Source organism: Aedes aegypti, chromosome 2, assembly GCF_002204515.2.
Source record: "Aedes aegypti strain LVP_AGWG chromosome 2, AaegL5.0 Primary Assembly, whole genome shotgun sequence".
NCBI classification, from domain to species: domain Eukaryota; kingdom Metazoa; phylum Arthropoda; class Insecta; order Diptera; family Culicidae; genus Aedes; species Aedes aegypti.
In genome coordinates this window covers 281,599,336-281,611,779 of record NC_035108.1, presented here as the reverse complement: position 1 = coordinate 281,611,779, position 12,444 = coordinate 281,599,336, and the positions used below count along the sequence as shown (strand labels likewise).

At 36.2% G+C, this 12,444-nt stretch overlaps 1 protein-coding gene across 1 annotated transcript in view; it reads left to right on the top strand.

Moving 5' to 3' along the window:
• LOC5565769 (anoctamin-8) overlaps positions 1–12,444 on the top strand; it is a 106,209-nt gene that overhangs the window by 30,718 nt on the left and 63,047 nt on the right. The window contains exons 4-5 of the mRNA XM_021839577.1: positions 4,002–4,173; positions 5,682–5,763. Coding sequence (XP_021695269.1) covers positions 4,002–4,173; positions 5,682–5,763 — 254 coding nt within the window. The remainder of the gene's footprint in view (positions 1–4,001; positions 4,174–5,681; positions 5,764–12,444) is intronic.

The window sequence follows — 12,444 nt, the reverse complement described above, 5'->3', positions numbered from 1 at the left end:
CTAATATTTTACGAATTATGAATTTAGTGGCTTAAGTGTCCGGTACTGGGGGATCTCCCCCTACTAGTTTAAAGTATTATATAAATAAAAATGGAGTGGTATTTGTATGTCACGAAATGGCTTGAGAACGGGTCAACAGATTAACGCAAGTTTTTCACTGTTGCACTCCACAAGGAATGCGACTTGTTCGTGTGAGGAAAAAGTTCGGGGAAGTCTCCGGAATAATCGGGAAAATGGGCGAAGACTAAGGGGTCATTTTGTATGGGAGATTTCTTGACGTTTTCCAACAGCCTACTTGACGGCAAGACGAAGTTTGACGGGACCACTAGTTTGGATTAAAATGCATGCATCTCATCAGATCTTATTGAGCGTTTCTGCTCAAAATTGATCAACTTTACCCCATATTACGGTACATGCAATTTTGAACTTCGATTATATTGAAAATCCCACCTAGCAATCATGTAGAGGACTCTGTAAAAATCATGACAAGACTCCTGTTCAAGATTTTTTGAGAATATTTGCAGTAATTCAAATTCAAAAATTCTTTCAAAAATAGTAACGGCTCGCTGAAGATAATTTGTTTTCGTTTATTGCGTTAATATATTAATTATTGATCATTTGAATAAATTCATTGATGTTTTACTCACGTTTAGTGCCTACTTCGTAGTTTCCGTAGGGTCCGAAAAGTGGTACTGCACGGTTTCCATATGTCTGTGATTCCTACATAGTTAGTTTAGTTTCGTTTGTAAGTTAATATTCCAAAGATATGTAACTTGTTTCCTGAACAATTGTAGAATGTGGGCTTCGGGGCTGTGCGGTTAGCGACGTCAATCGTTTGGGCGTGTTGTGAATGCCACGTAGCGTGGGTTCGATTCCCGCTCCAGTCGGTGGAATTTTTTCGTCAAACGAAAAATTCATAACTGGACTACTGGGTGTTTCGTGTTGTCCGTTGCTTCATGTTAGTGATTGTTCAGTTTGTGCAGTCTTTGGCTGAAGACGGTGTCATTGTACATTTTGAAGTGACGTTCGTGAGCAGCGTTCGAATCTTGCACGAGAGTTTAAAATGCATCACTGTCCCAAGGTTCTTCCTACTTGTTTTTAGCTCTTATGTTCAGAAAATTGTGCAAAGCTGATCCCTACACCAATTGTGATTATATCTATGATATTTACAAATATGGTTGAAGTTAACTGCTTTTTAGTATTCGAATCTAGTTTAAGAAATTCTCTTTTACCTTTTGTCCAACACGGCTATAGTAACTTATAAACTTATCGATTATCCAAATTCACTAGTGAGTACCGTAAAATCGGGTGTAATTGATCAGAAGGGTGAAATTGATCATCGTATCACACGATTTTATTTATTCCTAATGGAGCACAAATATCAATGTAAGCTGCAGTAAATGAATGTTTTTTATCGTAACTATTGTGTAACGTGTGTGTCGTGCAACGAATTGTGTGTCGTGAAGATTTTTGCGTTAAAGAATGTTTAGTACCATGAAAATAATGTAAAATTTCAAAATCATGTACGGTGCAGTATTGAAAAACATCTATGAACTTCTATTTCTAAGCAAGGATTTGAACATGGTATAAACCTGAAAGTTTGTGAGGATGCTTAATATATATCCCCAAACCAGATTTCATCACCAAAACTCGTACCAATTAGCTCATATGGTTGAAATAATTGAATTTCTGTTAAATATCATTGAATTCCTTAGGAAATTGCATACATTTAGGCGTTTTCCGCATAATTCTTGAAATTTATTTATTAATTATTTATATAAATATTGCATTGTTAAGAATTTGACAAGCATATTCGGATTCAGAGATCTCAAATTTATCATGTAGAGTTGTTTTGAAAACTAAAAATAATGGCATTGAGAAGTGATCAATTTCACCCCGAAATGAGATCCCCTAATTTTTTGTTTCAGAGATATTTGTTTACACTAAAATGACATTTGTTAAAAAATTTCGGTACATGAGTCGATGAGGCTCACCTTCGTACTTGGTTTCCTGCATTTATTTTTTTGGCATTGTTAACATTATAGAAAACAAACAACTAAAACCGTGAAAAATGATCAATTTCACCCGAAATTACGGTATTTAAGAAAGAAAATGTTTCGCAAGATTAATTTAGATCACTTTTTATTGTTTTGGATATTCCAATACGCTCCATGTTTCTTTATCATTAACCGTATGACGTTGAACCGATGGAGACAAATTCTCATGGGGCTCATTGGTAATGTAGGCGCGTCCGCAGATTGCGGAACACCATCATGAAAGCTTTAAAATGCTGTCCAGGATTTGATAATAATCCTGCTTATATTTATATTAGAAATGCGTCTAATCTTCAATCAGCATTCTACCAAGTATTGCAAAAAAGTATTGCCCAGGATGATAGAAAATAATATCTCGAATTCATTGTAAATCCTGGCATAGAATCTGTGGAATCCTGCTGAAGCCTTTAACAAAATGCTGCCCAAGTTTTCTGCGATAATCATGTCTTTGAGAATCCTGTCTTAGGTTTTAAGAGAAGTCTGGTAAATTATTGTCATATTCTTTGAAAGTATTCTGCAAGAATATTTACTTATGATTCAATGAGATTGTGCTTAAAAATGAACCATTTAGCAAACATTTTTGTTCAGCTTTATTGGGCATTTAGTCTGTCTTTCAAAGAATGAGGGAAGTCACGGGAGAAATATTGTTATACTATTCCTAATAAGATTAATTTTATCAGTACAAAACTTTGCACATCATGATCCTCAAATCAATCATCTCAAGTTGGATCTGTGTGTAGCACAATTTTCGCCGTAATAAATACTCCAAAAGATACTACTTAACATATATTCTCAAAAAAAATATCATTAATTTACAAAATTCTAAGTTTAGTTTTTGATAAATTTACAATGTTGATATGTTCTAATCCAAGATACAGTCACCCCACAGTTATGGATAGCGCACAGATATGGATCAGAGTTGGATTAAAACGGGAATATCTCATAAAGTACAGGTGCAATTACCCAGAACACATTTTACCTACTTGAACCATAAATCTGTAATTATCGCAATTTTTCCGTCCGTAGGAAATAAAATGTCAACCGTATTCTCAGAAGCGTTGATTCATAACTGTGGGGCATTGAAACCCATGCCACAGTTATTAATCAAAAATAAGACAATTCCAAAACAAACGCCAAGACGTATGCTTTCACTAATACAACATTCGTTTACCTTGCAGATAAATTGCTGTTATAGTGTTTTGATTCATAATATGAGGCGATTTGATCCATAATAAGGATCTTCCTCTTTCCTTGATCTACGTCTGTGGGATGGACATCGTTTGGAATTTCTATTGGAATCGATACTTTTTATATATAACCGTGCATTTCTAGGTGTATTTTCAAAAAACAACTATATTCTGCAGTGTCAGGAAGGTTATTTTAATTTGTGCAGCGTCACCATGTTTTTTTTAAATAATATTTTGTTCTGGAAAATTATCCTTAGTTGATCCATAACTGTGGGGTGACTGTAGTAGAATTGTCAACGGGCCATCAGATATAAGACAATCTTCAAACTCTTCGCGGGCCACATAAAATGGAGCCGTGGGCCGGACGTTGAACAGCCCTGCTATGAGAGGCAGGAGAGTTGATTATCAAAGGTATCTTAAGTTACCGTTTCGTGACCTCGTCAACATGAATTCACAAAAGCAACACATTTCAAAATTTTAACTGTTGGCGAAAAATGGATCACGCTTTTCATTCTACTAATGAAAGCACGGCTTTCACTCTAGAGTCCAAAAAGTTTCCAAAATTTGTAAATCTGTGTTATTTATGGTATTTGAGTTACCGAAAGTCTGTCTGAAAAAATGACAAGGGTAATTGGTAGCAACTTTGTTGCCATGTTTGTTTGATGTGGGTTCAACTGATTTTGACAACCAACAACGGGCCGAAGACTTCAGATACATGTGCAGATATTAGGGAATTTATTGTGTTTTCTCATCCAAACAGGTTGTTCAAAGCAGCAGAGGAGGCTCGTCTACCGAAAAGACTGCGAACGGACCTTGGTGGGGCGCTGAAGGAGTTTACGAAACGGGAAAGCCACTGTTTCGCCCAAGCAAAGGATAGTGATGGCGCAAACACGCTATTCACCTCCCAGGAGCGACAATGGCTTGTACTACAGGTAGGATTAATAAGGATGTCTAACTTTTTTATTACGATCAGAAACGTGTTATGCTTCGAATTTTCAGTGTCGATTTAATGCATGCAATAATGGTGTAGTTTATACACATTTCAAATGATATTGAAGTTTTTAAAGCTGTTTGAAATTTAATTTAGTACTTAAAATTTAAAAGTCGTTACAAATTCTTTTTTCCACAATATTTTCAAACAAAGTGTGGTGATTTTTATACATGTAGCACAAATAAATTTATAAATAAAATGAGAACATTACCGAAAAATTAAAATGATAGCAGAACGAAAACAAAATATGATATCGAATATTTCAATGACAAATTAATATCAAATTATGATATCAACTTGATGCTGAAAACAGAATATGTTTTCGACTTGTTTTCTTTTTGATGTTGGACTTTGCTCGGGATGTTCTCTCGTGTTATTAAATAAAAACAAGATTTCATGAAACATTTTTAGGACCCTATTAAAGAATCATAGTAAAAGTTGTGTTTTCATGGCTACCTCGATGGTAAATATTGCACTGCTCGTGCATTCGTGGTTCACAACTCGATATTTTAAAATGTCAATAGGGTACCCTCAACATCGACTCATGGAGGGTTGACTGTACATTGAATGATGGACACTTATAGATTTATCAAATCGAACGACCACGCATTTGTTTCGTCTTTATATGAGAACGAATGAAGACAAACGAAGGAATGAAAGCGTGAGCCCCGGTGTTTTCTCATATTTTTGTTACGAGAATAATGATGGAAATTTTACTTCCTGATCATTATTCATCAAACAGAAAGCTATACACGAGTGTGTGTTTCCGTGTTTGTTGCAGCCAACAACGATTCAAGACTCTTATATTCAAGGAGGTTTCCTTTCCATCAAACACATCCAGAAGTGATGTTCAGCGTTGAAGCCAAATGAAGCGTCTGGCTTCCTAAACAGCTGGAAATATGTTCTCTATAATTTGGAGAGGTTTCGTGTGATTATCATTATATAGGGTGCAGAGCTACATGGGCACTTCCATGATTCACTTTGGCATGTGGGGTTTTTCTCAACCGAATTGGCTCAAATTTAGCAATCAGAAGCACGTCAATACGATGCATATTGTAGTCCAATATTAGATCTGTAGCTTTCAAAAAACCCCACTGCCGAAATGAATCAAAAGTGCCCAAAATATTATCCGGCTTCCTATTCAGACTGTTTAAAAAACAAAAAGGGCAATGCTTTGATGATGTGTGCTTGTGTTATAGTCACTACATTCATTACAAAAAGTTGTCGCTGTAAACTTTGATAGTTTTTTTTTATATTGAGATACCTGATACAAATAATTTCGTATGGTCTCCATGCTCTATCTACAATATACCTTCGCGCAAAGCGACTATAAAACCGAAAGTGCTTTTGAATTTTTGAATCCGCAATTCAATTCTTATCTGGCTTGACGGTGGGTGATTCACGATTGGTCCTTAAATTTTCATCTTTTTTCCCTTTTCTTGTGAACAGGTACTACAAGGATTGAGAGCCGGAGCTTCAGATTTGAAAGCTCTACAAGGAAGGGCACAGGTCGAGGAGGGTCAGAGCATAGGTGAGTAGCTGCTGTTCGTGCATGTATGTTTGTATTCTTGAGCTGACTACAAATAGGAACCGAGCCTCAGGGAAAACATAAGCTGTCGGGCAGATTTGAAGACCCTTTTCCCCCTGTCACTAGTCGTAACACTTGATGCTTGAAGCTCATCCGTTTGTAAGAAAGGTGGGGTGTGATCAGTGATTTGTTGACACGGGAGTTGAAGCTGATATGGCAACGACGAGGTGTTGGTATTGTGTGTTTTCTGGTTGTGGGCCGGACCTACTAACAGAAAGTACCGTTTCTGACTTAGGGAATTTGTTTGAAATAGTCACTTGAGTTATATATTGTAGCAGGACGGTTTTAGTTTTCAATATGTCCTTCAATATGTCGAGATCTTGAAATCATGACAAAAGAATCATCTTCTACCAGGCATTACATCATAATCTTGGCGAGTCTATTATTCAAGGAAGACTTACAATGCTATAAACGTATAAACCTTCTAAAAATCAGCTTATTTTTTATTATGTCTTCTCATGGGAATCTTTCTAGGTAGCCGAATTACTTACAGAAAGCCGAATTAATGGTTGGTAGCGACTAAGTGTCTTGCACATTGAAACTTACGATACGCCATGATTCAAAAAAGGGACCAAACAGGAACCAGAAAGAGACCAAGAACCAGAAGATTCCTTTGATTTCTGACAGATTTTGATCAAACATGTTTCTAAGAATATTAGTAATCTTTTTTTGCGCATCTCTATTGGCACTACGACAAGTTGAGCTGTCCATAAGAAATTAATTAAAGTGTTTACCTAAAGTTTTCTTCAGACATTGTTCCGAAAATTTCCGCAGGAATTTATTTAGAGATTTTTTCAACGGAATTTCCATGGAATTCTTCCCAGAACTTAGTTTCAGATACTAAAAAATTCAACCTTTTCTAAGAATAACTTCAAAAATTAACTCAAGAATTCTTCCAATGATTTTTTCAGGACTTTGAACTTAGTCCTCCAGAAATTTATCCAGTAATTATTCCGCCGATTCCCAGGACTGCTTCGAAAATTCTCGTTGAGAACATTCTCATGAATTCAACCAGTGATTTTACCAGAGATGCCTCCAAAGATTTCTTAGGATTGCCTACAAAAATAACGTTTAGGATTTCTATGATTTCAACCAGGAATTTCTCTGAGGATAGCCTCAGGAGTTTCTCCGGAGGTTCCTCCTTTAACGCTTTCAGAAATTCCTCCAAAATTTTGTTGATGAATTTCCCAAGGAACCCAATATTTCTTTCCATCAATTCTTCGAGAGATGTCCCCAACAAAATCTCAAGGAATTTGTTTAGAAATGTTTGAAAAAAATCATTAGGTATTTCAAAAGAGAATCTCTGGATAATATCCTACACGATTATCTGAAAAAAGTCCTTGAAAATTATTAAACAGAATCCTCGAATATATTCGTGCAGGAATGATAGGAGTTATTAATGAAATACTGGGGCCATTATCATCCATTATCATTAATAATTGCTGTAGTAATAACTGGTGTGAAACCTTGAATGAACTGTTGAAGAATCCATGGAAAATTACTTTAGAAGTCTAATGATTTCTTACAGAAATTTCAGAAATGAGGAATTCTAGGTCGAAATAATTCAGGAACTCCCAGAAGAGCTCTTCAGTATAATCGGGAGAAATCACTACCAGTATTCCAGGAGCTATTGCTCTGAATCTGAAAAGAAATTCCTGAGGATCAGTGGAATTGTCGCGTAATAGTCTCTGAAGGTTTTTCTGGAGCTTCTAAAATTTTATACAAGCATTCACTGCAAGCAGAATGAAAAAAAGTGTATCTTAAGGAACAATTTATGTTGAAAAAGAAACTTAAGAGATTTTTCCTTGAAAAAAGAGTCTTTGTAGAAACTTGTATTCAAATAGTGATCAAGTCTTGTAAAAGACACCTGCTACCAGCCCTGCGAATGACTCACATTTTTTCTCTTATTTGTTGTAATGTTACAAATACTTTTTTCGTTTAATCCCCAACTTTATAAAACATTATTTTCTTGCAAAATTGATCAATCGCACAACTTTATTCATTTATTCTTCTTTGCCTTCAATTCAATGGTTGCCCAGACTGTAGCTTAAACTAATTATCTTATCTTATTTTTAAATGTCGTCTTTGTTATGTTAAAATCGAACTTGTCATGCACTTCATTGAAATATCTACAGCAGCTATGGAGAGGATTATGATGACCGTAAAGAGTACGATGCGTTGGTAGATAAAATAACGTATTTTGTCGTAAACCGAATAACGAACCGGAGCATGGAAATTCATCTGTCGAAGAAGATTTGCGCAGTCGATGTTTCCTGTCAGTAAGTCAAAGCAGAAGATTTGTTGTGCCATAATTCTTCTCGACGCTAACGTGTCCAATCCTATTAGCCTGCAACGGTGATCGTAGGGAGGTAATCTAATGGGATCATTCCACGGTAATTGACGAAAAACATAACGCACAAAAGATCGCTGCACCCGTTCGATTCTGTTAGCTTGAACTCGATGATACGGTGCCCAGACTTGTACGGCGTACTCCAACACACTGCGAACTACTGCACAGTAGATCGATTTCATCGCATAAACATCCCCCCCATAAACGATTTTGTGATCTTAGTACGAATCCTAGTAAGGAAAACGCTTTCGCCGTAGTATTTAGTAGCAATATGCTCATTGAAGTTCATCCTGATATCGATAATCACTCCAAGATCCTTCATAGAACTGACACGTTCAAGTGTTTGAGATGCCATTTCGTATTTTGTTGCATCGGGGAACGTGAGCGTGAGAATGAAATTTGTCTGGAATGGAAGTACTGTTGGCGTGACACCACTTCACGATCGTATCCAAATCTCTTTGTATAATACAACAGTCGATACGGGATAGTATCGCTCAGAAGATTTTCAGGTCATCGGCGAAAAACAGTTTTTCTGATTGAATTAGACCACACAGATCGGCAGTGAACAAAATGAAGAGCAGCGGGCCCAGATGGCTTCCCTGAGGAACACCCGAAGGTATCCTGAAATGGGATGACTTATTACCATCAATTTTGACGGAAGCCTAGCGTGCAGTCAAATATGAGCGTAACCAAGATGTTGCCCACTCGGGGAGGCTTGTAGCTTTGCAATAAATTATCCGTGAGGTACTCTATCGAAAGCCTTTGCAAAATCGATATATACGGCATCGACTTAACGATTTTTTTTCCATTTTGGTTCTAACACTAGTTACAAACGTCATTAGATTCGTCGTTGTAGATCTGTTTTTGACAAAACCGTGCTGTACCTCCGGAATGACTGGCAAAACGGCTCGATACAAGGCCTCATGAAAGAAGCATTCGAGAATCTTGGAAAAACAGCTCAGTATCGAAATACCACGGTAGTTTTCAGCATTCGTTAAGTTACCCGATTTGTGAATTGGAGTAATAGACGCTTCTTTCCATAAAGCAGGAAAAACGCGATTCGTTAGCGATCGGTTAACCCGTATAGGCCTGAGTGAAAGCAAAAATACTTAATCTCTCACCGCTCAGCGAATGCTTGATGGATTCAAATGATTTTTTGTTAGTATACTGGCACACATATTTAGTTTATAGAAGTGGCCAGAGGAACGCGGAAATATTCCTGTGGTCGGAGTTATGTCGGTGGGTCACTGGGTCAGGTCGGTTGAAAAGGGTATTCTGCGTTTGTGCCCCTGGAGGTAGGTAAATTTCAAGTCACATATAATTTCTGGAATCGGCTATAATGTGGCCACTATATCAAGGAATTTTAAGAAAATTGCATCACTGTAAACTTTTTGAGAAACGATTGAATTGGATAACTATGAGTCTTGCATTTGATTGATCCTACAAATGACACTTTTTGGGTCCCGGGACGCCTCAAGTTTACAATGAAGTGGCCAATTTGTATCTAAACTTCTGTGCCAAGATTATGGGAACGTATTTTAGTGTACAAATATGTTTGATTTCTACTTTTCGAGAATTGAAACGGTCTAGTATCCAACAAATCTATAGCCGGTTCTTCCGGGCATTGAGTCCGAGTATATATTTTAAACGGTTCAAAACTCGTCAATAATAATGTTGAATATCAGATCTTGATGACTTATGCAAATTAAAATGATGGTCATTGCAAATAAATAAAGGTAACTTGGCATGTCCCAAAAAATAGCTCTTTTTACCCGACTTGACCCAGTGACCCACCGGAATAACTCCGGTCACAGGAAAATGTCAAAGTTCCTCTGGCCACTTCTAGAAACTAGATATGTGTGCCATTATACTGACAAAAAATCGTTTGAATCCGTTAAGAACTCGCTAAGCGGTGAAAGTTTTAGTATTTTTACTTTCACTCTAGCCTATACGGGTTAAAGAGAATTGATAAGGGTAGGGCAAGCGATTCGGCGCACTGCTTAATAAACAGCGGTGGAATTTCATCGGGACCTGGACCTTTAATGGTATCCAAGTCAGATAAACGCTGGTAAACTCCGTCTACAGTTACCTCCATGGGTGGCATACGTAAATCATACCTAGAGCACCTTGTGAGTAACTTTAGTCGAATTTTTGTTAAACTCACTTCTGAAAAATGCGACTTTTCCCTTTGTGTTCCAAGCCTGATATATACTCACGGAAAGCTGTTCGACGCATGGATGAATATTCCCGTTCCATTGACTGAAGTGTAATCCAGTTCTCTTCGGATCTATGTTTGAAATACCTTTTACGGATTTTGCGTAGACTGTTTCGAAAGTGTCGAAAATCGTCGTTCCACCACGGTTGATTGAAGCTGCGAGCTGCTTGGCTGTTTTTGCGAGGCACATGTTCACGGATGATGTCGTGGATTAGATTGTAAAACTCGATGACTGCGTCGTCCACAGAGTTTTCATTCAGAGTTACATTCCAGTTGATGGCGGTTATACTCCTACAGACAGCACTGACGTCATAATGAAGAAAATCGAGTCGGATGTCGTAATAATCCGTATCGTCATTTTTCAACGGTAGGTAAAAATTTAGGAGGATCGACTCGTGGTGCTGGTCAACTTTTAACAGAGGCATAGGCGGCTCCAAAACTTCCACACTATGAGCATAATTTACAAACGCCAAATCGAGTAAACGATCATTTTGATTAAGGACGTTCAGCACTTGGAAGAGTCCGACTGAAAGCACTGATTCCGTCAACGTGATCTCTGATTCAGAAGATGCATTTGTCGGTAGGTACGCGTTGATTTCGTCATCATAACTCCAAATGAAATGCGGTAGATTGCAGTCGCCCAGCAAAACTATGGTGTCGTTGACCGATGCTTTCTCGCAAACCTCTCGAATGCAGGAAGCATGTTGGTCATAGATTGACGAATTGGAGTTGGGACTAATGTAGATACAGCAAACATAGACCGATTTTGATGGAAGCTTAATACGTACTGCAACTTGCTCAATAGGGTGCGGCTTATTTTTCAAGTGTTCTCAAAATCGAAAATTCGTGTGCTCTACTGAATTTAGATCACATTTAAAAAGAAACCTCAAAATATGAGCCAAAAATATTAACATTTAGAGGTGGCGCAAGCGTCTTGAAGGTGAATTTTCAAGTTATTAAAATTGGCCTTCAGTGAAGTAAACATAACTTTGTTATTTTTTAACCGATTTTAAAACTTTAAGCATCAATACCTTCAAATTCAATTTTTAAAACTTTGTGGAACACCAAATTTGTCTAAAATTAAAGCAAGTTTTAGTTAAAAGTAATTTATTCCAAATTTTTCATAATTTTACTAAAAATTTTAACTTTGTTTGACCATTCCATCGAACCGATTCCAAATCTTTTTACATGCTTCTGAAGCTAATTTAATTGTTTTCAAACCTTCCATACATCAAGTTTTACTAAAAAAATGTCTTGACCAAGTCAGCACAAACTGTACAAAAACATAATTTTTTAACTAAAAATGCCAGTTTTTTTTCAAATTTTTGCCAGTTAAATATTATCTCAAAATCTAAAACTGGTTTTCTCATTTGTTAAACCATTGAGAAGGACTTTACAACAATTTTTAAATAATTTTGAAACAAAAATATGTTATCATATGCTAAAAAATATATGCACTATTGAACTCGTAATTAAGACAAGATGCTTTATAAATATAAATTTTATATAAAATATGCAATTTCCGGCGAAAAACTTAAATAATTCAAAGAAATTTGATTTTTCATTAAAAAATTATGTGTTTGGATAGTTTTTGTAAAATAAACTAAGTCAAAACCATTTTTTAGAAAAATATGTTGTATGAACAGTTTGAAAACAAATAAATTTGCATCAAGAACATGTAAAAAGAATCGGAATTGATTGAGCATTAATGAAGTTATGATCGAAAAAAAAAAATATTTTTCGAGCAAGATGAGAAAAAAATTTGCTAAAAGTATGTTTAACAGACACTAGTTTTGATTTTAGACAAGTTTGGTATTCTATAAAGTTTTCATTAATTTAATTTTGAAGATAATGGTGCTTAAAGTTGAAAAATTGGTTGAAAAAATAAGAAAGTTATGTTTACTTTACTTAAGGTCATTTTTTATAACTTGAAAATTCACCTTCAAGACGCTTGCGCCACCTCTAAATATTAATATTTTTGGCTCGGATTATGAGGTTTCTCTTTTAATGTGATTTGAATTCAGTAGAGCACACGAATTCTTGGTTTTGAGAACTTCTG